The sequence below is a fragment of the Triticum urartu genome, chromosome 3A, assembly GCF_056163025.1.
Source record: "Triticum urartu cultivar PI428250 chromosome 3A, HENAU_Tu73, whole genome shotgun sequence".
NCBI lineage: Eukaryota > Viridiplantae > Streptophyta > Magnoliopsida > Poales > Poaceae > Triticum > Triticum urartu.
Window position 1 is genome coordinate 635,662,435 of NC_141875.1, and position 26,222 is coordinate 635,688,656.

The 26,222-nt window shown below is 47.5% G+C and overlaps 2 protein-coding genes and 3 pseudogenes across 2 annotated transcripts; 2 read left to right on the forward strand and 3 right to left on the reverse strand.

Moving 5' to 3' along the window:
* Window positions 1-9,419: 9,419 nt before the first annotated feature.
* On the reverse strand, window positions 9,420-10,691 carry LOC125548955 (peroxidase 2). The gene has a single exon (XM_048712466.2). The coding sequence runs from the start codon at window positions 10,585-10,587 to the stop codon at window positions 9,619-9,621; it is 969 nt and encodes a 322-aa protein (XP_048568423.2). The 5' UTR covers window positions 10,588-10,691; the 3' UTR covers window positions 9,420-9,618.
* A 5,657-nt stretch (window positions 10,692-16,348) lies between these two features.
* LOC125547096 (peroxidase 15-like) lies at window positions 16,349-17,392 on the reverse strand (annotated as a pseudogene).
* A 364-nt stretch (window positions 17,393-17,756) lies between these two features.
* Window positions 17,757-18,371, forward strand: LOC147980982 (uncharacterized; annotated as a pseudogene).
* A 45-nt stretch (window positions 18,372-18,416) lies between these two features.
* On the forward strand, window positions 18,417-19,017 carry LOC147980983 (uncharacterized). The gene has a single exon (XM_087517006.1). It carries the CDS (start codon window positions 18,603-18,605, stop codon window positions 19,014-19,016), a length of 414 nt encoding a protein of 137 aa, XP_087373132.1. The 5' UTR covers window positions 18,417-18,602; the 3' UTR covers window position 19,017.
* Window positions 19,018-24,412: 5,395 nt separating this feature from the next.
* On the reverse strand, window positions 24,413-25,614 carry LOC125548956 (peroxidase 2 pseudogene; annotated as a pseudogene).
* Between the last annotated feature and the right edge of the window lie 608 nt (window positions 25,615-26,222).

Consider the following 26,222-nt stretch of genomic DNA (forward strand, 5'->3'; position numbering starts at 1 on the left):
TTTATACAGACTTTTGGAGAAGCCTGTATTTACAAGAAAGTGAGTGGGAGCTCTGTAGCATTTCTGATATTATATGTGGATGACATATTACTAATTGGAAATGATATAGAATTTCTGGATAGCATAAAGGGATACTTGAATAAGAGTTTTTCAATGAAAGACCTCAGTGAAGCTGCTTACATATTAGGCATTAAGATCTATAGAGATAGAATAAGACGCTTAATTGGACTTTCACAAAGCACATACCTTGACAAAGTTTTGAAGAAGTTCAAAATGGATCAAGCAAAGAAAGGGTTCTTGCCTGTATTACAAGGTGTGAAGTTGAGCAAGACTCAATGCCCGACCACTGCAGAAGATAGAGAGAAAATGAAAGATGTTCCCTATGCTTCAGCCATAGGCTCTATCATGTATGCAATGCTGTGTACCAGACCTGATGTGTGCCTTGCTATAAGTCTAGCGGGGAGGTACCAAAGTGATCCAGGAGTGGATCACTGGACAGCGGTCAAGAACATCCTGAAATGCCTGAAAAGGACTAAGGACATGTTTCTCATATATGGAGGTGACAAAGAGCTCATCGTAAAAGGTTACGTTGATGCAAGCTTTGACACTGATCCGGACGATTCTAAATCGCAAACCGGATATGTGTTTACATTAAACGGTGGAGCTGTCAGTTGGCACAGTTCTAAACAAAGCGTTGTAGCGGGATCTACATGTGAAGCGGAGTACATAGCTGCTTCGGAAGCAGCAAATGAAGGAGTCTGGATGAAGGAGTTCATATCCGATCTAGGTGTCATACCTAGTGCATCGGGTCCAATGAAAATCTTTTGTGACAATACTGGTGCAATTGCCTTGGCAAAGGAATCCAGATTTCACAAGAGAACCAAGCACATCAAGAGACGCTTCAATTCCATCCGGGATCTAGTCCAGGTGGGAGACATAGAGATTTGCAAGATACATACGGATCTGAATGTTGCAGACCCGTTGACTAAGCCTCTTCCACGAGCAAAACATGATCAGCACCAAGGCTTTATGGGTGTTAGAATCATTACTGTGTAATCTAGATTATTGACTCTAGTGCAAGTGGGAGACTGAAGGAAATATGCCCTAGAGGCAATAATAAAGTTATTATTTATTTCCTTATATCATGATAAATGTTTATTATTCATGCTAGAATTGTATTAACCGGAAACATAATACATGTGTGAATACATAGACAAACAGAGTGTCACTAGTATGCCTCTACTTGACTAGCTCGTTAATCAAAGATGGTTATGTTTCCTAACCATGAACAAGGAGTTGTTATTTGATTAACGGGATCACATCATTAGGTGAATGATCTGATTGACATGACCCATTCCATTAGCTTAGCACCCGATCGTTTAGTATGTTGCTATTGCTTTCTTCATGACTTATACATGTTCCTATGACTATGAGATTATGCAACTCTCGTTTGCCAGAGGAACACTTTGTGTGCTACCAAATGTCACAACGTAAATGGGTGATTATAAAGGTGCTCTACAGGTGTCTCCAAAGGTACATGTTGGGTTGGCGTATTTCGAGATTAGGATTTGTCACTCCGATTGTCGGAGAGGTATCTCTGGGCCCTCTCGGTAATGCACATCACATAAGCCTTGCAAGCATTGCAACTAATGAGTTAGTTGCGAGATGATGTATTACGGAACAAGTAAAGAGACTTGACGGTAATGAGATTGAACTAGGTATTGAGATACCGACGATCGAATCTTGAGCAAGTATGAACATACCGATGACAAAGGGAACAACGTATGTTGTTATGCGGTCTGACCGATAAAGATCTTCGTAGAATATGTAGGAGCCAATATGAGCATCCAGGTTCCGCTATTGGTTATTGACCGGAGACGTGTCTCGGTCATGTCTACATTGTTCTCGAACCCGTAGGGTCCGCATGCTTAAGGTTTCGATGACAGTTATATTATGAGTTTATGAGTTTTGACGTACCGAAGTTAGTTCGGAGTCCCGGATGTGATCACGGACATGACGAGGAGTCTCGAAATGGTCGAGACATAAAGATTGATATATTGGACGGCTTTATTCGGACACTGGAAGTGTTCCGGGTGATTTCGAAGAAAACCGGAGAGCCGGAGGGTTACCGGAACCCCCCGGGAGAAGTAATGGGCCATATGGGCCTTAGTGGAGAGAGAGAGGGGCAGCCAAAGGTGGGCCGCGCGCCTCCTCCCCCTAGTCCGAATTGGACTACGAGAGGGGGGCGGCGCCCCCCTTTCCCTCTCCCTCCCCACTTCTTTCCCCCTCCTAGTAGGAGTCCTACTCCTACTAGGAGGAGGACTCCTCCTTGGCGCGCCATAGAGGGCCGACCGGCCTCCTCCCCTTGATCCTTTATATACAGGGGCAGGGGGCACCCCTTGACACAAGTTGATCCACGTGATCATATTCTTAGCCGTGTGCGGTGCCCCCTTCCACCATAGTCCTCGGTAATATTGTAGCGGTGCTTAGGCGAAGCCCTGCGACGGTAGTGCATCAAGATCGTCACCACGCCGTCGTGCTGACAGAACTCTTCCCCGACACTTTGTTGGATCGGAGTCCGGGGATCGTCATCGAGCTGAACGTGTGCTAGAACTCGGAGGTGCCGTAGTTTCGGTGCTTGATCGGTCGGTCCGTGGAGACGTACGACTACATCAACCAAACGCTTCCGTTGTCGATCTACAAGGGTACGTAGATCACACTCTCCCCTCTCGTTGCTATGCATCACCATGATCTTGCGTGTGCGTAGGAAATTTTTTGAAATTACTACGTTCCCCAACAGTTGCCCTTTAGCACCGGTTCATGTTGAACCGGTACTAAATGGGGGGGGGGGCTTTAGTGCCTACAATTTAGTGCCGGTTACCGAATCGGCACTAAAGGGCCTTACGAACCAGTGCTATTGCCCGGTTTTGCACTAGTGCATGTGCCCTGCTACACGTTCAAAAGGGGGAGGCTAGAATTAAGCTGCTTAATTTTCCACTGATGGATAGATTGGCAAGTTAGCTGCTAGAAGGGAATGAAGGAATATTGCAGAGATTGATGTGAGGGAAAACCGAATGGTATGGAAGCTATATATAGTCTAGGTCCACTGTTCAGGGTGTTGAACTACTTGGTAGGATTTTGTGGAAGCGTGTTCACCACACTAGTAGAAAATAGGGCTTTCGTTCGGTCAGAAAAGAGCATTAATCCCGGTTGCGTTACGAACCGGGACTAATGTGAGCATTAGTCCCGATTCGAGCGGCGAGGGCACCGTATGCATTACTCCCGGTTCAAATGGGACATTTAGTCTCGATTGGTGCCACAAACCGGTACTAAAGGGTGTGATGCCCATTAGTACCGGTTCGTGGCACGAACCGGTACTAAAGGTCTATCTTCCCACTCATCTCCACTATACCCCTCGTCTTCTAATTCCTTCCATTCGACCAAAGAATTCTCTATAATAATTCGCAAATCCAAATCTGCTAATTGTTCTCTAATAGCACCTGCTCCTGTCGCAATTTCCCGATTTCGAAATGTTGCAAAGCCTGGGGTAGAAAAAAAGGGAGAAATGTTGTGGTTACAGGATGTAATTTCCTCTTCGAATAAACCACGTAATCATAAAAAAGTGGGTTTTTTAGTGCTGGGCCTAGCAAAAGAGAAATCGCCGTATACTAGGCCCTCCAACTTCTTAAGAGGCTTATCTAAAAGATTCGCGATATTAACCTTTAGTACCGGTTCGTGCCACGAACCGATACTAATGGTGCAATTTTCAAATCCTACCCCCCCGGTGTATCGCTTTTTCAGTTTTGTAAAAAGCAAAAGAAAACGATAAAAACTTCAAAAGTTAAAATCCTTCGAGTTGTAGTTATGTTACCACATCTACTAGTTAGGAAAATTTAAAAACTTAAATTTGGACATGTTTTGCAAAAAGTGCAGGGAAAATGTAAAACGGCTATAACTTTTGCATACGATGTCAAAAAAAATGTATAATATATCAAAATGTTCAGCACGAAAATCCACATCCGATTTTGACGGCCTACGGCCTGTTTGCAAATTTTTAGAATCCTCAAATTCTAAAAGGAAAAAAAGTTATGCTCAAATTTCAGTTTTTTTTGAATTTTTGTTAAATATGGTCAAACTACTTATTCAAGAAGTATTAGTGTTACTAGATAATTATTCAAGAATATTAGTGTTACTAAATAATTATTTCAGTTTTTTTGAATTTTGGTCAAATCTGGTCAAACTGTGGTCAAACTATGGTCAAACTACTTATTCAAGAAATATTAGTGTTACTAAATAATTATTTCAGTTTTTTTGAATTTTGGTTAAACATTGGTCAAACTGTGGTCAAACTATGGTCAAACTGTGGTCAAACTACTTATTCAAGAAATATTAGTGTTACTAAATAATTATTGTTTTTTAGAACAATAGTTTCAAACTCAAACAGTGAAATGTGTGACTTCATGCTCAAGCTAAATTTCTGAGGGTTAATAGGATTGACATCTTACTATTGTCAGAAAAACAACAAGTGCAGACTTAGAAACGAGGGAGAATAGAACCCAGAAAGTAAGCGTGCTCAGACTGGAATAGTGAGAGGATGGGTGACCGTCCGGAAAGTTAGATGATTTGGAATGATGAGGGATGATTAGAGATTATACGTTAAATTGAGCAATGATGAGAGGTGATTAGAGGTTAAAATAATTCAGAAATTTGAAAATAAAAAATTCAAAAAAAAGAATCATAAAATTTCCTTTAGTACCGGTTGGTGTTACCAACCAGGACTAAATTAAGGTGGATCTCCAGGCAGCGGCCACGTGGAGGGCCTTTAGTCCCGGTTCTGGAACCGGGACTAAAGGGTTGTTTTCTACTAGTGCCACTTTATTAGTTAGAAACTAGTAGACTGTCCGTGCGTTGCCACGGGCCAACAAAGAATTTATAAACAATGCTTGTGTTCCTCCCCACAAACAAGCACATTGCATGCAGTGTTCAACTGCAACACAAATACAAGCATCTTCTTCTCTCTATTCTTACAAACACCACACACCCCTCTAGCCACTCTTTCCCGTTGAATTTGTCATCCATCATCCTCTCAATCTATCGCCCCTTGACCGCATGTAGCTTCCATGTCGTTGTTTTATCGTCCCAAATGGTACAAAAACAACTCAACCATGTCACCTTCTTCCTGATTTATTCCTAATCCAAGTAAGCTTCATCTAATTGAATGCCCGTGTGTTGTCATCGAAGAACAAACTTATATATGGAAACATATATCAAAATATCATTATATGTAGTGTGTACATCCCATGCTTATGATTATGTTGTGACAAATAGTTCTTGTATATCTCTCGCTTTTCTCTAAACATGTTTCTCCAAGCATGCATTTCAATTTCTGACCTGGCCAAAATATCTACCTTCATGTGCTCCTTCAACCCCACAAATATGTCTTATTCCCCCAAGATATTCCCTTTGCATTGTTGCATTGCACATGTGATCTTTAAAAATAAGGCAAGTGAGTGGAATCGTCAACAATAGTCATCTGCATTGGGCACTCGGGAAAAAGCTACAATCCGCTTCTCTAATCAGATTTGATTTTGTGTAGGTGTTACTCTTCTATATTGACGAGTTCCGTCTCTGAAGCGAACTTCAGGCTTTCGCCTGTTCAACACAACTACTAAAATTGATATGCAAAACTTGAAGATGTACATAATTTCTTGCACAAATCCTCTCGCCCAAATCATGGAGCTTCAAATTTTCTATCGACAAAATCATCTGAGTGAAGTGTGTTACAATGCCCGAGTGATACTGGATATTAAAATAGTAGCACCAAGAGTAGAAACAGACACTTAAATTGATAGCATGAGATATATTATCATACATAAATTAATTTTCTACCCCACACAGAATATAGTAACTACTTATCTAGCATCTTTGCTTTGAACGAATCCACAATGAGCAGGGTTTATAGTCAATGCAAGATCAAACAGTTGAAAACCATATGGCCAAATCAAGCAATGCTAAAGAAATCATAGTATGACCCCTACTATGTTAGCATCCTAGTGAAATCTTTACGTAAAGAAAGAAGCTTCTAAAATGTGATAGGTATATATTACTTACAAGTAACATAATCGGTTGAACTAATTTAAACATTAGTTCTTAATAATTTTAGTAAAAAGGAGAAGAACATAATCCTATATGCACCATTTATATAAGAAAATTTTAGGATGATTGGCTATTCTAACAGACATGTCGTACAATCATCCTACAAGCATGGGGGGGGGGGGGGTAAAAAAACGAATTGAAAGGACAAGTAAGAAACATACCAATCTCCTAAGATATGCAAATGAGAAGTAATGGAGCCTAGGGGTGATTTGATGTACTGACCTCCTCTATGACAAGGAACGACGTTCATCTTTGATGATTTAAAGCAATGTCCGGGAGGTAGCTGGAGCAACCACCAAACTCAGCCGTAGAAACTTGGGGATGACCATCTGTCGTGCGGTTACCTACATGCTCAAGCCATTGCGTCTGTCACCCCCATGATTGCCTCTCTTCCGCTACCACCGAACTGGAGCAGAGCAATCTGTTCCTTCATTAATTTTCTTCTTAGGATATAGTGTTAAATCCTAATCATGCAATCAGCTAAGAACCGTACTAATTGATAGGGAAAGAAAAAGAAAAGGTAAGGAATCAAACATGCATTAGTGCATCACTCCAGAGCACAACACGAAGTAGACAATCTAACTTGAGGACAAAGCAGAGCGAGGATCCTCCCAGGCTCAAAATCAGGGTGCATACCGACACCTCCACGAGTTTATCTGTGCAGCCGCCGCTCCATCTGCTGTCGCACCTGGTCGGGTCGACTTTGCCACGCAGCCGCCACTCCATCCCCTCTCATAAATGCTTCAACTAACTGTATGTATATCCATAGACTATAAGCCGGTGATAAGGGATGGTGGAAAGGGAGACAAAAAAACCCAGACAAAAGAGGTGGGACTATTCAACTAACTGGCCCATTAGAAGTAGAGATAATGATTACAATAAGAAGAGGTACAATATTCTCCATAGACTTCTCAAACCAATCCCTAGTTGCAGAAATTTCACTAGCCTAGCAAGTTTATGAGCAACCTTATTAGCTACCCTATTACAATGTTTAAATCTAGTCAAAGGAAAATCACATGCCATGAATTAGCAATCATCGCAGACTGCCACCACTCCCGCAAGTTGTCCTTCATTCTTCATTGTATCAATGACTTTCATATTATCAGAGTTAATAACAAAACAATTACATCCCGTCTTTAATGCAAGAATAAAGCCAAACCTAAGAGCCATCGCTTCTGCCCTCAGTACATAAGCACACCAATCGATCTCCTAGTTTCTGCTAACAATGAATTTTCCTTTGTCATCTTTGAGGACAACCCCAGCCGTGCCCCTGAGCAAATCATGATCAAAAGAAGCATCAACATTCAGCTTAAAAATCATAGGTGGTATATTCCATCCTTCTTTTTTACTAGTCGCACAAGGGGAGTGAGCAAAACATTATGTCACCATATCACGAACCCATGTCGAAATCTGGTATACACATTGAGACTTTTCTTCTTAAACCAACATGCGTCTATCGCAGCATAAGTACCAAGCGGTTATGCGATTAATTCACGTGCATTCTAGAAACCCAATATAGATAGTTATTGGTGTGGCATGTGAAGTAAGAATTCAAGAACTGCCTCAACCTACGATCAATAACACAAGTTTCTTTAATTGCCTCGCACATCCCCAACTTACCCCAAACCTCTTTTACCTTCTGCCACAAAAACAATACATGTTTTGTATCTTCCCATCCGAGCATGATGGGCAGATGGGTGAAACTTTCATGTGTCTATTGGCAAGCGTAATTCGACGCAGTAGAGTTCCATGCAACACACGTCAAATAAAAAACTTTACCTTTTCCGGACACGATAATTTTCAAATCTCACCCCAGATAAGATTAATACTGATTCGGCCCATATATCATTAGTATATTGCAATGTCCTCCCATGTTGTTGGTTCCGTTCCTCCAAATAAGTTGGTCAAACAGTGAACACATCATTTTTTGTATAGCTCCATGCAATGAAATCCAATATATTATGCATAGGGAGGGGAACCGCGAGGAACCATTGTGCATCAATTGGCCAGAACATCTATCTCGCCAAATCTCCATCCCAACAATTCGTGACTGGATCAATAAGATCAGCAACCTTTGACAGGAGGTGCCATCTTCTAGGAGTAATAATTTTTCTATTCGCACAATTCAGGATCCATGCATCTCTCCAAATATTGATATTTTTTTCATTTTCAACTCGCCAGATATAATTATTTCTCAAGCAGTTGACTCCCGCCATAATGCTTTGCCAAGTAAAAGAGGATCACTTCCTTAAACTTGCATCCATCAATCGCCGATAGGGAAATACTTATCTCTCAAGATAGTGGCACATAAAGAATCGGGATTATCAAGAAGACGTCACGCTTGCTTAGCAAATAATGCCATGTTGAAACAGTGTATATCTCGGAAGGCCATACCTCCTTGATCTTTTGGAGCACACATCTTCCATCACAGCATCCAATATATTCTCTTTTGATAGTCCTCGTCACCCCATTAAAATTGTGACATCGTGTCAATAATTTCTTTGCAATTTTTTTTAAGAATTTTAAAGACGGACATGATAAAAAGAGTTAGAAACTTTTTGTGGAAGCGCGTTTAACATGCCATTGTGAACTTGAGTATTAGCACTGCGGTACATCGCCTGCTACCTACCGCTGCTTATATTATTTTACTATATACATATACGATTAGCGCGAACAAATTAGAAGAGGCCGTTCTGATGATCTAAGAGAAGAGGTCCTCCTAACGAAATATTGTGTTGCATATGCTGCGTGTGGCGGCGACGACGGATTGCGTCAGACAGAGTTTGATTTTCCTTAATCAACATGTGATATATCGTGACTTTGTAGTTGCCACTTGCCAGGAATGGGCTGAGACCGGATCGGCCACATTGTGTGATCCTTACATCTATTATACTCCTAATACATTATTTCTCTTGACATACAACCTGTCCACATCATCAATCAATCAACATGTTCTAACTTTCTCCCATTTCTTTATTTTCTTTAGACAACGAGGGACTTTTAGCTTCTATTTTATACACGGAAAGTCTTCAACAAGCAACAGTTTTGATTTAGAATACTTACTAGCAATTCCACGGAAAGTCTTTTAAAATTTTGTATGTATGGTGGGAAAAAGAGGCATGTGCCCATTTTGTCCGTGGAAAGTCTTTTTTTGATTTTGCATGGTGTGTATTAAACATAAAAAAGTTTAAAGAGAAAATGGTGCAAAAAATTGAGTTCTGGATCAAGTCCACACTTTCTGTTTGAAATCCTCATACTTCGTCGAAGAGTGTTCGGTTTGTACATGAAACACGTCCCGTTTTCTTGTAACACTCCAAAAATATTGGTTTGCAACAATCACATGATGAACATTTACATTTATTTCCAAAACAAAATAATAAGAAAATACTTTACAGTTGGAATGAAATAAAAGAATTATTTACACAAGGACAACGAGTTCACAAGTCGTAACATCAATCCCATTCATCGATAGGGTTTTCTGTTCACCCTCCGGCAGTTGTTCCTAATCTCCCCGGCCCTTCCGGTGAGCGGGCTTATGTTCCCCATTTTGACCATCGAGGCCGCGAAATTCTTGAAGAAGTCCTTCTGGCTTCCGGAGAACCTACGAACGATCCGTGCAGTGGTCGCGGCGGCAACGGGATCAGACAACATTACCTGGTCCGAAGGGAGAGGGGCGCGGCCACGCAAGAGGTTGCCGTAGTACTTGTTGTCGAAGACGTCAGGGGTGATTGTGTCGAGATTCGCCAGCGTCTCCTCGTCCTGCCCAGCGCTGCAGTTCCGCTGCGTGAACTGGCATTGCGCCCGCCCAAAGGTGTGTGCTCCTTGGAGGGCGACAAGGTCAGTGTCGTCGAGGCCCAAGTGTCTGAACTTCTCCTGGAGCGTCTCCAGAGAGTCGAAGGGGCTCGGTAGATTTTTGGCGCTCTCGATGTTGGTGGTTGTGCCATCACGGCGGCCAAGCGGCACACTCCAGCGTGGCCCTCCAGCCAGCTTGACGGAGATCTCGGAGGCGAGTGCGAGGATGTCGGCGCAGGAGACGATGCCAGGGCATGCGTTCTCCAGTGCACGCTTGATGCTGTCGACCACCTTAAACCCGCGTGCTGACCTGTCGTTGGCAAGGACCTCCTTCTCGGTCATGATCGCCGGGAGGTCATTGTCCAGCAAAAGCGAGCCATCACAACCCTGAACAAAGCAATCATGGAAGTGGAGCCGGATGAGGCTGGCTGGGATGCGCGCGTCCACGACGCGGGCGTTCTGGATGACGCGCCGAACAATGTCGCGCGCATTGGGGCACGAGTCGTCATAGAAGGACGAACTCAACCCGGCACCTACATCGCCATAACCGTGGGCTCCATGGCTCAGCGCTAGGACTAGCGCTGCCGTGAGCAAGAGGCTGCAGCGAGCAGCTAACGGGAAGCAAGAGAAAGCCGCCATGTGCACCACTGCACGTTCAGAAGGAGAAGGCTAGAATTAAGCTGCTCAATTTGCCACTGAGGGATGGATTGGCAAGCTAGCTGCTAGAAGGGAATGAAGGAATATCGTAGAAGGTGGATGTGAGGGAAACCAGAACGGTTTGTAAGCTATATATAGCCTAGCCATTTTGCAGGATTTTGTGGAAGCGTGTTTGACATGTTCCATGCCGTTGTCTACTTGAGTATTAGCACTGCCGTACGTCGCCTACCGCCTACCGCGCGCGCAGCTTTCCTTTGCTGCACGAGGCTGTTCATATTATTTTATAGGAATGATTAGCGAGAACAAGTTGGAAGAGGTCGTCCTGATGATCTAAGAGAAGAGGTCCTCCTCACCAAACATTGTGTTGTATATGTTGCGTGTGGCGGCCACGACGATTTGCGTCAGACATAGCTTATCATGACCCGCATTTCTAAATATGAGATGTATTATTTGTAAAAAAAAGTCAAATTTGTCTAACTTTGACCAATTTTATAGACAAAAATATGAATGTCTAGAATACCAAATTATTATTTTACTTCTAGAAAAACTAATACATCTTGTATTTAGAAATATCATGTTGTATATGTTGCGTGTCGCGGGGACCATGGTTTGTGTTAGACATAGTTTATCGTGACTTTGTATGTACGTAGTTGCCAGCAATGGGCCAAGAGACCAGATCAGCCACACCGTGTGATCCTTACATTTCTTCCATCCTTCTCCCATTTCTTTATTTTATTTAGACAAGGTGAGAGACCTTTTCTTCTAGTCGGTTAATTGCTCGTGCGTTGCAAAAGAGCATACATTTTTTTCAATACTAATCGTATCTAGTAATATATGCCTATAGTATCCTCATGTTGTGGTTGTATTTTTCTTCTTATTCCAGTATGCATGGTCGTCTTTTTTGCGCCCTAGTGTGTCCGACCTTCTCATTCTTGTTGAATAGCTTGATTAAGAGGGCATTCTTCTTCTTGTTGAGTAGCTCGATTAAGAGGGCGTTCTTCTTCTTCCCTGTGGTAATGTTAGTTGTGCACCATACCCGCCTCAGCATTCATGTCTGACAGCGCAAGTGACATGCCCTCTTGACTCCGCTCCATCTCATTTGTCTTTACCAGTCTGTGGTTGCATGATTCCTGTTTGATGAATTTTTCAAAGGTTTGCTCTTGAATTCATCCATAAGCTGGAGAAAAATGTATGCACGGACTTGTCTATACCTTTGGTTCGCTGCCTGCCTCCTACTTTATGGAATGTTTGCAAACGTGCTACATCGTATTGAAATCAGATATACGACTTCAAATCTTTTCCCCATTTGATTCCTCTCCTGTTGCAATTTTGGTTCCAGCCTATGTAAGTGTGAAGCTGATTTCATGTAAACATGTTACTCTTTCAGCTTCATTACCTGCTGCCATACAAAAGTTTTTTGGTTTAGTGGAGTGTAATTAGTTTGAGAGAGCAGGGGACATGTGAAATAAGAACATAGAGGTCTTATAAATTCGTCTCCTGCAATTTGTTTCAGGACGTGCAAAATAGACTCACACTGCTTGGCTCCATAGAAGCATGAGAGTTGAACATACCCTGAATCTTAAGGCAATGATTAGAATTTGTCTTAAACATTCTTAGTATTTGTGGATGCATGCCAAGGCTTTAATCATATGTGAGCGAACGTTTTTGCAGCATATAAGTTAGGCTATATCCACATGAGAGCAATCAAGAAACAAAAATCAATGCAAATACTTATGATCTTATGATCTTAAGAACAATATAAGAAACACAATTGGCTTGTCCTTATAACAATGAAGGATTGAGTCAATTGTTGCACTCATTTACTCTCTATTTTTTTTTGCATATTTGCAACCATCCAAACACTCGAAACACACAACTGCCACTCTTTTTAAGCTTTTGCAATAATTCCTATATAATTTCCATAGGCTGATTCCTTTTGTTCCCCATTGGGTTCGACTCTACTTATCAACCCCCCCCCCCCCCCCCCCCCCACCTTCTACATTATGCATGTCAAATGCAGTGGCAAGCCACCCTACTCCTCTTGCACACTCCATAATGTCTCGACACTAAATTGAATGATTTCAAAGCGATGTTAATATGTGTATAAAAAAAAAGAGCCGTTCGGTATGAAAAGAATGGATTCATGTTTAGTTAAGGGAAATTTACTGTTAGAACTAGATGACACCGTTGCGAGCATGTTTTGCATATATCAATGATATTTGGTTGTATTGAACATGAATATCAGGAGTAATAATACGAGAACTAAAATGACACATAAATATGATTTATTATTTTAATTATTGTATAGTTGTAAAATTTGTAAATTCTCATGCAAAACAGGTGTGGCATTTACTATGCAGAGTAGCATGCTGAGTGAGCCTTTTCTCATGCATGTTGTATGGTGAGATGACATGCTTGCATGTCGAGAAAATTAGGTTAGTAGGGGCTAGCTATTTTTCGAAACAGGCTTTCACCCCACTTTATAAATAAAGCAATGGTCCGTACAAGCATCACACACAAATCCAACCAACCTGGATAGCCGGGGCAGCGGCACACTCATGCCCAAGGGAAGAAAAAGAAATAAGAAAAAACTACCTAGTGGCGGCCGTGAACCGGTCCTACGGAGATGATAGTTGACACGTCGTAGCCTGAAGCGCGTCCAACATGCTATCAAGCTGATCCCGGCCTCAGGGGGTGCCAATGCTGCATAAAGACAAGGAATTTGAAGAATGAGGCAGAAGCCTACCTCGGGAAGATCCGCTCAATAACCATTTTATTGTGAGTCATCCAGAGGGTCCATGACATCGCCGCAAAGATCAACCAAAATAAGCGGCGATGTCTCCCAGTTTTGGGTGCCCTGGTCTGGAGGATTTCCGCTATGTCCTAGGCCTCCTAGTCAGGCCCAAGAGCCTCGCGTATGAATGTTCAAAGGGCTCTCGCCGCCGTACAAGTGAAAATGATTTGAGCCGATGTTTCCGGCCCCACGCATAAGGGGCACAGTCCATCCCCGAGACCATGCCACTTACACACCTCTGTCCCCGAAGGAATACGATCTCGGAGAAGTTACCACAAAAATTGAAGGAAATATGCCCTAGAGGCAATAATAAAGTTATTATTTATTTCCTTATATCAGGATAAATGTTTATTATTCATGCTGTAATTGTATTAACCGGAAACTTAGTACATGTGTGAATACATAGACAAACCGAGTGTCACTAGTATGCCTCTACTTGACTAGCTAATTGAATCAAAGATGGTTAAGTTTCCTAGCCATAGACATGAGTTATCATTTGATTAACGAGATCACATCATTAGAGAATGATGTGATTGACTTTACCCATCCGTTAGCTTAGCACGATGATCGTTTAGTTTGTTGCTATTGCTTTCTCCATAACTATACATGTTCCTATGACTATGAGATCATGCAACTCCTGAATACCGGAGGAACACTTTGTGTTCTACCAAACGTCACAACGTAACTGGGTGATTATAAAGGTGCTCTATAGGTGTCTCCGATGGTGTTTTTTGAGTTGGCATGGATCAAGATTAGGATTTGTCACTCCGATTGTCGGAGAGGTATCTCTGGGCCCTCTTGGTAATGTACATCACAATAAGCCTTGCAAGCAATGTAGCTAATGAGTTAGTTACGGGATGTATCATTACGGAACGAGTAAAGAGACTTGCCGGTAACGAGATTGAACTAGGTATTGAGATACCGACGATCGAATCTCGGGCAAGTAACATACGGAAGACAAAGGGAACAACGTATACCGTTATGCGGTTTGACCGATAAAGATCTTCGTAGAATATGTAGGAGCCAATATAAGCATCCAGGTTCCGCTATTGGTTATTCACTGGAGATGAGTCTCGGTCATGTCTACATAGTTCTCGAACCCGTAGGGTCCGCACGCTTAACGTTCGGTGATGATCGGTAATATGAGTTTATGTGTTTTGATGTACCGAAGGTAGTTCTGAGTCCCAAATTTGATCACGGACATGACGAGGAGTCTCGAAATGGTCGAGACATAAAGATCGATATATTGGATGACTATATTTGGACTTCGGAAGGGTTCCGGGCAAGTTCGGATAAATACCGGAGTAATGGGGGGTTACCGGAACCCCCGGGGAGTGTAATGGGCCTATTGGGCCTTAGTGGAGAAGAGGAGGGGCGGCCAGGGAAGGCCGCACGCCCCCTCTTCCTCTAGTCCGAATTGGATAAGGAGGGGGGCGGCGCCCCCCTTTCCTTCCTCCCTCTCTCATCCTTCCTTCTTCTCCTACTCCTACTTGGAAAGGGGGGGGGATCCTACTCCCGGGGGGAGTAGGACTCCCCTAGGGCGTGCCATAGAGAGGGCCGGCCCTCCCCCTCCTCCACTCCTTTATATATGGGGGAGGGGGCACCCCATGGACACACAAGTTGATCATTGATCTTTTAGCCGTGTGCGGTGCCCCCCTCCACCATAATCCACCTCGGTCAAATTGTAGTGGTGCTTAGGCGAAGCCCTGCGTCGGTAGCTTCATCAACACCGTCATCACGCCGTCGTGCTGACGGAACTCTCCCTCGAAGCTCTACTGGATCGTGAATTCGTGGGACGTCACCGAGCTGAACATGTGCAGATCGCGGAGGTGCCGTACGTTCGGTACTAGGATCGGTCGATCGTGAAGACGTACGACTACATCAACCGTGTTGTCATAACGCTTCCGCTTACGGTCTACGAGGGTACGTGGACGACACTCTCCCCTCTTGTTGCTATGCATCACCATGATCTTGCGTGTGCATAGGATTTTTTTTGAAATTACTGCGTTCCCCAACAAAAATATCTTGATCTTGTCAAGGGGGGCTTCCACAGAGGCGAGAGCCAGGGGATGATGGGCGTGCGACATAGCGCCTGGTATGTCGAGCTGACTGAGAATTCCCTAGACTGTGAGAGCCGCCAGGCTACTGTGTTCGGATGATCCGGTAGCGCCTATGGTAGAGCCTCTAGAATGCGGTACCACTTAGCCATTTCCACCGGGCCAAATGAGCACATGAACCGTACATCCCAATGCCCCAAGCGCCTGGCCGCAGAAACTAGAAGAGACAGATCTGTAAAGATGGAGAACAATACCGGAAACCCCATCCGTAGCGGGTCGTTCCCAACCCATGGGTCTAGCCAGAACTGGGTCCCCCCCATTACCTATAGAGAAAGAAATTCCTAGTAGAATTTCCTCCTTGATCTTTTGAATCCCACGCCAGAACTGGGAACCTACGGAGCAGTTGCATGCGAGGAGCGGCTCGCCCCTTAGGTACTTTGCCTGAAGGAGCTGGAGCCACACCCAACATAGCATGAGAGCGACGTTCATCCTACGGGATGATGTAATCCCTATACCTCCGCGGTCCTTGGGCAAGCAGATATCTGCCCACTTGACCAGGTGGTTCTAGCGGCCATCAGATGCCTGCTAGAAGAACCTAGCGAGCTCCTTATCGAATGTGATATGAACACCCTCCAGAAGGATATACAGGTCCATCATATACATGGGGAGGCTCGCTTGGTTAGAACTAATGAGGGCCATTTTACTTCCCTTGGATGTAAACCGGCCTCGCCACGGCTCGGCCCATGTAGCCACCCGGCCGACCAAAGGATCAAATCCACTCGACAAGATCTTTGAGTTAGCCAGAAGCATCCCCAAATACATTATGGGCAACAATGCCAGCTTGCAGTTTGCACAAGCATCAAGAGTTTGCTAGTCGTAACATCAATCTCGTTCATGCATAGAATTTCCTATTTACCCTCCAATAGTTGTTTCTCTCCCCATCTTTTTCGGTCAGTAATCTTATGCCCTCCATTTTAATCCTCCAGGCAGCGAAATTCTTGAAAAAAGTTCTTCTGGCTACTGGAGGACATGTGAACAATCTGTGCGGCAATCACCATGGCGACGAGGTCAGAGAGCATAACTTGGTCCATAGGGAGCGGGGTGCGGCCACAGAAGAGGTTGTTGTAGTACTTGTTGCCGAAGACATTCTGCTGAGGTTCACCGATGTTTTTTCATCGATCCCGACGATGCAGTTTCACTGCATGAGCTGGACTGTGCCTGCCCAATAGTGTGCGATCCTTGGAGAGCGACAAGGTCAGTGTCACTGGGGCCCAAGTTTCATAACTTCTCCTATAGCATATCCAGAGAGTCAAAGGGGCTTGCAAGATTGTTGGTGTTCTTAACATTTGTGGTCATGTCATAACGCCACCCCACCCGCACACTCCATGAGGGTCCTCAAGTCAGTTCAATAGAGATCTAGGCGGCTAGAGCGAGAATGTTGACACATGACACAATGTCAGGGGCACTCATTCTCCAGTCTGCTCTTGATGACATCGACCACCTCAAACCCTAGCGTCGATCTGTCATTGGCATGGACCTACTTTTGAACCTCAATCGTCGGGAGGTCTTTGTCCAACAAAAGCGAGCCATCAAACCCTAAAAAACATTTGTGGAAAGATAGATGAGGCTGGCTCAGATGTGCTTATCAGCGAGGCAGACATTCTAGATAACACACGCGGCAATGTCATGTTTACCGATGCACCAGTCATCCTAGAAGGATGAGCTCAACCCAACACGGACACCGCAATGACTATGTGTTCCGTGACTCAGCGCTATGACCTGTAATTGACATGGGCAAGAGGCTGCAGCAAACAGCTAATGTCACACAAGGGGAAGCGACGATGTGTACTACTACATGTTCAGAAGGATGGCAACAGAGGGCGGCGCATGGGCCCACGTAGACACCCCACAGCCACAGGTCCGAAGGAGGGAGCATGTGGCCCACGTGGCTCCCCTCTGGTCCTCCTTTGACAGGTGTCTTGTCCTAAATATTATTCTTTAATGTTTTATTTTATTTTCTGGAGTCCAGAAAATCCTAAAATCAGAGACACAAATACGTGTTTGCTTCTTGTCACTTTGTTAATACATAATTCCAAATAGATATAAAACTGTGCATGTTTGATAAGTCAATGACATGAAAACTTCAAACAAAAATAGATACGCGGTTCCATGACATGTCATTTTGTAGCAGTGATCTTACACAAGATTTAATTAAATGATGGTAGAGTGAGATGAATATGTTTATCAAAAACAAGACATCATCTGTCAGTCCTCCTCAGTGTTCGCTGTGTAGAAAAGGAATGGCTCGCCCACGCTCTCGCTCTCGCGACTGCTTCCACCCTGCCCCTGTAGTCCACCGGCCATCCCCGGGGGCCGCCACTCTGGCGCCTTCGGCCACCCACCCATGCTCTCCCCAGTGCCCTCCTCGCGGCCTTGTTGCGCCTTCCCTGCTGTGGGCCTTCCCGTCCCCCGCGTCCGCTGGGCTCTGCGCTGCGCCGGATCTCGATCTAGATCGGATGCTGGCCACGCCGCCGCCTCCCCCGCCGGGTGGGCCGGTGCGCGACCCGCGGGAGGTGTCTTGCGTGCTCGAGACTCCTCCTGAGCTGCTCCACGCCGCGGCTCACGTTGCTGCTGCTGACCAAACGGGTGCTTTCAATGCCGCTCCGGCTGGGCAGGCGACTCGCATTTACTCCTCCAGTTGGGCGGATCGAGTTCGCGGCGGGGCTGCGGATGCTCTGAATGTGCATTCATCGCGCGCAGTCGCTGTGGGGCTCGAGGAGGAGGGCGGCTAGGTCACCGTCGCGTCCCGTCGGCCGCGCCGGCCGGCTTTTCCTGCAGCGCCATTCAAGCCTCGCCAGCCCATCCCGGACTGGATTAAAGGGTTGTGTTTCCGTTGTCTCTCCCCTCACCATTGACAAGTGAGCTGCTGCAACCAAATCACCTGCCGCCACTGCTTCCAACCCGGCCACCGCGCGCGACTCTACTTCAACAAGCCCGCCCCGCACCTCCGACCGGGCGCCTCCAGCTCGCGTCCCGGCCGCCCCTCTGCCTCCGGTGCGCGCCCCAGCTGTCCCTCTCCTCCGCGTGCAGCGCCAGTGGCGGCTGTGCGCCCCTCGTCGTCAACCCCCCAAGCCCCTTCCCGTTCCATGGCGTGGAACGGAGACCACTCGATGCGGCCGGCCGAGGTGTTTACTGTGATCCACGCGACGCCGGCCATGCATCAGGAGGCCGCACTCCTGGGCTCCAACGCGGTGGTGGCTTGGCTCGACCGCGACCTCAGGGCATCCACGCAAGAAATCGTCGCTGCCATCGTCGCGGAGATGGGCATGCTGCCGGACGACGTGTGCGTCGTCAAGCACTTCCCGGAGGCCTTCCTAGTGCGCTTCTTTCACCAGCACCATTGCGCCGACGCAGCCGGGCGCCGGGACCTGAAGTTTCGCGACACCAGGCTGCAGAGGCACCTTGAAGCGCACTCGGAGAACGTGGACCTCGTCCACCACGTCCGGCTCTGCCTGGACGGTCTCCCGCTGCAGGCGTGGGACGACTACGCCGTCGCGTAGGCCATCGGGCCGGGGTGCTCCATCGACTACATCGAGACCGCGTCTAAGCTCAAGACGGACACTGAGGTCCTGGGAGTCTGGGCATGGACGGCATCACCGGAGAATGTGCCGCGCATGAACTGGGTGACCCTGCCGGCGCGCGCCGGGGGACAGCCAGTCGTCGGTCGCCGTGGCTTGGAGCGGAGGGTGATTATCCACCTCTCCATCCATGAGGATCCTACGCAAGGGCCCAAGATCGTATCCACGGGGTACACCTTCCAGAAGGGCGTCATCAACGGCGAGAGGCAGGCGCGCGACCCTCGAGAGCGCATCTCGCGCCCTGTCAAGCACCGCAGGCGCGACCACGACGATGACCCTGGACGCGGGCGCGACGACTCGCGGAGCCGGGAGGGCTGGGGCGACCGCATCAGGCGAAGCCTCTCACGTCTTCCGCGGGATGCGTCCCGCGACAACCACCGCCACGATGATGGGTGTGATGACCGCCGAGGCGGTGGAGGCCGTCGTCGCGCTGCGGAGCCAGCTGCTGTTGTTGCGCCGCCGGTGCTGCTCTTGGGCTCCGACTCTGCCAGTGGGGATGCAACCCGTGTCCTTGAGCTGCACCCTGTGCAGGCCCCTCCCCTGCCTTCTGCTGGACGTGGCCGCAGCCCGGTGCGCCAGCTCTCGCCGCACTCGGCGCGGCGCCGTTCCCAGGATGACCGCACGCTGCTTGCCTCTCCTCCGCTCTCGCCAACAACGGTTCTTCCGCCATCGCCACGGTCCAAAAGAAGTGAAGGACGCCCCTCTCCGCTCTCGCAAGCACGGCCAAGCCAAGTGTTGCTCCAACTCTGTGCACCGGACTCCCTTCTGGCGCCGCTGCTCTCTCCCGCCAAGCCGCCTGGCTTCGAGGCCTCCCCGACGCCTCCTCTTGTCTCCAGCGGCCCTTTGCGGCGCACGCCCTCGCCGGTGCGGCTGCGAAGAAAGGCTACGTGGGGGCGGGGCCGTGGGCTTGCAGTGCCTTGCGCCCCTCTTTGAAGAACGCCAGGAGGCTCTCCTGCCAACCCCTGCTCCAAGCCTTCCCAGGGTGCCGGTGGCCCGTCGGAAGACCATGGCTGGAATCAACATTACCAAGACCAACGACGGGTTTTCCATCAGCAAGCCATCGGCTGGAGCATGCTCCAAGCAAACTCCAGTAGCCAGGCCTGCCGAGCTCCTTGTGTGCCGCAGTTTGGGCATTGTCAAAGACGGGGAAGACGTCACTGCTGCTGCGTTGGATGCATTTGCGGATCGCTTCAAGGAACAGCTGTCGCCGGACGTGATCGTGGCCATGCGTGGGTTGTTCAAGCTTGATGACAGCAGCGCAACGGATGTCGAGGAGGCCCTCATAGCACATGGAGGGGGAGGTGCGCTTGACCTGGAGCAGAACAACACCGGCACCGCGGTGCAGTAGGAGGCAAGCTGAGCTTTCGCTGCTTCTGCTCAACCTGGGGTCATCAGTTTCCTATGTTAGCAAAAATTCCCGGTCCTGTAGGCGTTCGTCCCAAGTGTAAGGGTGCTTTCTGTACCGCAAGCAAGATAGTCGTCGTTGGCCTATGGCCATGTAATCGTTGGGATGCACCTGGTCGCTTCTTTGAAGGGCCAGGCACTGTGGTTATGCCTTGCATGGCATGTGGTGTGCTTCCTGTTGGTTCCAGTGGCAATCTCACCTGTACTAGTTCCTCTACGACATCATCTTTTGAATGGCTGAGCTCTAGGGTGCCTCCAGTTTATAATGTTAGAGCAACCGATTAATTTTCTAAGCTAGAATGTGAGGGGACTGAACTGCCCAAATCGACGCTCCACGGTTAGCGCCACCATCGCCTCATCGTCTTGCCATGTTGTTTGCCTGCAAGAAACAAAGCTCGGCAATGTCGATCAATTCACGGCGGCCTTTTTAGGAGGGCAGAGATTGCGCAGTTTCACGCAAAGACCGGCAATTGGCACTAAGGGAGGCATTTTGCTACTCTGGGATGATCTTCTTGTTGACGTGTCACATGTATCCCTCAACACGTATTGCCTTTCCGCAATGGTTAGTGTGCGTGGAACTGATGTGCTCCTCAAAATCACCTCCGTCTATGGTCCCACGGAACACTCCTGCAAAGATGCTTTCTTTGCCGAGCTTTTGAGTCAGAAGCCGCCTCCAGGAATGGCTTGGCTTGCTTCCGGAGATTTGAACCAAATTTACCGGGCGAGAGACAAGAACAAGAGAAATGTTAATTGTAGCAGGATCAATCGCTTCAGGGCAGCGCTCCAGAGCTGTGAGCTCAAGGAAATCCACCTTCAAAACCGCAGATTCACTTGGAGCAACGAGAGGGCAAACCCAACCCTGTGCAAGATGGACTCCTTCTTCTGCAACGCAGAGTGGGATACTACATTCAACTCCCATATTCTGAATGCTCTCTCCTCCTCTCTGTCCGACCACTGTCCGCTCTTTCTTGCCGATGATAAGGGACCGCGAAGGCCTCGGGTCTTCAAATTCGAAAACTTCTAGGTTTCCATGCCCGGATTCAATGAGGTGGTTCAAAAGGTGTGGAGTGAAAGAGTCGACCACACTGAGCCATACCAAATTCTCTACCACAAGCTCAAAAAGATGGCACTTCGCCTTTCCGAGTGGAGTAGGGGCCTCTTCTCAAAGGCAAAAATCCACCTCCAAGTCGCCCTTTTGGTGATTCTCCGCCTTGACATTGCCCAAGAGGGTAGGCTCTTGTCCGTCGACGAGCGTGAGCTACGGACTAGGCTCAAGAGGCGGGTCATTGCCTTGTCCGTGCTTGAAAGATCTCGCAAGAAGCAATGTGCCAGAATCTCCAACCTTAGGGAGGGGGATGCAAATACTAAATTCTTCAACCGTCGAGTCAATGCTAGAAGGAGGAAAAACCACATCCATAGAATCAAGAACGAGCAAGGATGGGTCACTGAGCATGTGGCCAAGGAGAAAGTAATTCATGAGCACTTTTCCAACGTCATGAAGAAGGGCCGTTTAAGCTGCAAAGACTTCAACTGGGATGAGCTAAATTTCGAACCCCTCGACCTCCATGATCTTGACTCTGCTATGACCGAGGGTGAGGTCCTCAAAGCGATCAATGATTTGCCATGTGACAAGGCCCCGGGTCCGGATGGCTTCACAGGCCTTTTTTCAAGAGGTGTTGGAACATTGTCAAGTCCGACCTCATGCGGGTCATACACCATTTTGACTCCCTACACACGTCAAACCTCCAGTGGCTCAATTCCGCCAACGTGGTGCTTTTGCCTAAGAAAGATGGGGTGGAGGGAATCACCGACTATAGGCCCATTAGCCTCCTCCACGCGATTGCGAAGATTATTGCAAATCCTTAAGGCTTGGCCTCCACATGTCAAAGCTCGTTTCCAACACCCAAAGTGCCTTCATCAAAACAAGAAGCATCCACGACAATTTCATGTATGTTCGTAACCTCGCTCGGCGCCTGCACAAGAGCAAGACCCCTTCACTTATCTTCAAGCTTGACATCTGCAAGGCCTTCGACACCGTGAAGTGGGAGTACTTGCTCGATCTTCTCCAATGGCGAGGATTCCCAAGCAAGTTTAGGGACTGGATCGCAGCCCTTCTTAGCTCCTCCTCCTCGAGGATAATCCTCAATGGTATTGCTGGCGACCTAATTAAGCATGGACAGGGCCTTCGGCAAGGGGACCCCGTATCCCCGCTGCTTTTCGTCATCGCCATTGACCCTCTCCAAAGAATTCTCGAGGTGGCTATGAGAATGGGGCTCCTCCATAAAATCAGGGGTAGGGGAGCCATGATGAGGACCTCCCTCTATGCGGACGATGCGGCCGTCTTCTTGGCTCCGATCAAAAGGGACGTCGACAACCTTGCTAACATTTTGAGGGGCTTCGGTGAGGTCACAGCACTGTGCACTAACTTCAACAAGAGCTCTTTTGTGCCCATCCGATGCAACCACCTCGATTTGGGACGTCTGACCCAGAGGGTGCCGGCTGCTAGGACTTCCTTCCCTCTACGATACTTGGGGCTCCCTCTCTCAGTTTGGCAACTAAAGTTGGTGGATCTTCAGTTTCTAGTGGACAAGGCTGCAAACAAGCTAACAACTTATGAGGGCAAAAACATCACCACCATCGGACGAACGACTCTTGTCAAGTCCGTGATCACCTCCCAAGTGGTCTACCCCGCCACACCTCTAGTTATTCCGCCAACCATCCTGCTCAAAGTCAACAAACTTGAGAGAGCTTTCCTTTGGTCCGGTTCGGACAAGACAACGGGAGCAAAATGCAAGGTGAATTGGGAGATTGTTTGCCGGCCACTTCAGTATGGGGGACTTGGAGTTCTCAACATCAACAAGTTTACACGTGCCCTCCGGTTGCGATGGCCGTGGTACGAATGGAAGGAGCCAACCAAGATGTGGGTGGGGATGGGAAACCCATGCAATGAGGAGGACCTAAATTTTTTCTATGCCTCCACTACTATCACCATTGGCAACGGTGCGAAGACCCCTTTTTGGGACTCACCGTGGCTTCATGGGCGCAAGCCAAAAGACATTGCCCCGCTCATTCACATAGCGTCAAAGAGAAAGAATTGGAAGGTTCGGGAGGCCCTCTCACACAATGCATGGATCCTCAAGATCAAACCGCCCACCATCATCTCCGCGGAGCACATCACGCAGTTATTCACCCTATGGGCGCTTTTGCAGGAGGTCCAACTCGATGATCTCACCGAGGATGACATTGTGTGGAAGCATACGGCTAGTGGGATCTACTCGGCCGCATACGCATACAGGGCGCAATTCTTAGGGATGGTTCTCACACCCTTGGACAAAATGGTTTGGAAGGCTTGGGCTCCCCCAAAAGTCAAGTTCTTCGCTTGGTTAGCGCTACAAGACAGAATTTGGACTGCCGATCGTTTGGCAAAACGTAGGTGGCCCAACTGTGATCTCTGCCCTCTCTGCATGAGAGTGCAGGAATGTGGGCCTCATCTTTTCTACAAATGCCGCTACACGCGGAGGCTCTGGTCTTTGATCATTGACAAATTCCACATTCTCGGTCTTGACACCAACGGTTGGTCCCTATTCGACTCGGTTGAGGCTTGGTGGACAAGTACCTGCGACACCGCCACGCCAAACCGTCAAGCCAAGGCGTCCCTCACCATGCTTGTTTCGTGGACTCTCTGGAACGAGCGAAACGCAAGGGTTTTCAATCACAGGAGCGCTCCTCCAACTATATTGCTTGCCTCTATAGAGACCGAGGCCAACCTTTGGGTCATCGCCGGTGCCAAAAAATTAGGATCCATTATTTTGCGAGAGTGATCTCATGCCGTGTACTGAGTGACTTGTAACAAACTCTATTCTCTCTTATTTAATGGATGAGGCAAAGCTTTTGCCTCCGTTTCAAAAAAAAAAACAAGACATCTGGTATGAAAAGAATGGATTCACGACATTTGTTTCCAAAGAAAATAATAAGGGAACACTTACAGTTAGAATGAATTAAAAGAATGATTTACACAAGGACAATGAGTTCACAACTCATAACATTAATCTCATTCTTCAATAGGGTTTGTTGTTCACCCTCCGACAGTTGTTCCTAATCTCCCCAGCCCTTCCACACAATGGACTTATGTTCCCCATTTTGACCATCGAGGCCGCGAAATTCTTGAAGAACTCCTTTTGACTACCGGAGAACCTGTGAACGATGGGCGTGGTGGTTGCAGCGGCGACGGGATCGGACAACATTACCTGGTCCGAAGGGAGAGGGACGCGGCCGCGCAAGAGGTTGCCATAGTACTTGTTGTCGAAGACGTCAGGGGTGACTGAGTCAAGGTTCACCAGTGTCTCCTCGTCCTGCCTAGCACTACAGTTCTGCTGTGTGAATTGGCATTGTGCCCGCCCAAAGGTGTGCGCTCCTTGGAGGGCGACAAGGTCAGTGTCGTCGAGGCCCAAGTTTCTGAACTTCTCCTGGAGCGTCTCTAGAGAGTCGAAGGGGCTCGGGAGATTGTTAGCACTCTCGATATTTGTGGTCGTGCCATCACGGCGGCCCAACGGCACACTCCAACTAGGCCCTCCGGCCAGCTCAACAGAGATCTCGGAGGCGAGGGCGAGGATGTCGGCACAGGACACGATGCCAGGGCATGCATTCTCAAGCGCATGCTTGATGTTGTCGACCACATCGAACCCGCGTGCTGACCTATCGTTGGCAAGGACTTCCTTCTCGGTCATGATCGCCGGGAGGTCGTTGTCCAGCAAAAGTGAGCCGTCACAACCCTGAACAAAGCAGTCGTGGAAGTGGAGGCGGATGAGGCTGGCTGGGATGCGTGCGTCGGCGACGCGGGCATTCTGGATGACGCGCCGGACAATGTCACGCACACTCGGGCACGAGTCGTCGTAAAAGGACGAGCTCAACCCAGCACCGGCACCGGCATGACCATGGGCTCCATGGCTCAGCGCTAGGACCAGCGCTGCCGTGAGCAAGAGGCTGCAGCGAGCAGCCAACGGGAAGCAAGAGGAAGCGGCCATGTGCATTACTGCACGTTAGAAGGAGAAGGCTAGAATTGATTTGCCACTGATGGACGAATTGGTAAGCTAGCTGCTAGAAGGGAATGAAGGAATTTCGCAGAGATGGATGTGAGGGAAACCAACGGTATGGAAGCTATATATAGCCTTAGCTATTTTGTGGGATGTTGAACTCGATAGGACTTTGTGGAAGCGCGTTTGACATGTTCCCCATGCCGTTGTCAAACTTTGATTATTAGCACTGCCGTACGTCGCCTACCGCTACCGCAGCTTTCCTTTGCTGCACGAGGCTGCTCATATTATTTTATACGTATATGATTAGCCGAACAGGTTGGAAGAGGTCGTCCTGATGATCGCCTACGAGAAGAGGTCTTCCTCACGAAATATTGTGTTGTATATGTTGCGTATGGTGGCGACGACAGATTGCGTCAGACAGAGATCTTTTTAGTAGAAGACAGAGTTTAATTAATCAACATGCATGTGATATTTTCCTCCCATAAAAAACATGCATCTGATATGGCGTGACTTTGCATCTAGTTGCCAGGAATGGGCTGAGGGACCGGGTTAGCCACGCGCTTCTTTATTTTCTTTCGATAAAGAGAGAGAGAGAGAGAGAGAGAGAGAGAGAGAGAGAGAGACTTTCTGCTTGTTTTGCCTAGCCTAGGAAACGTCTTATATTTTGGTACAAACGAAGGTAATATTT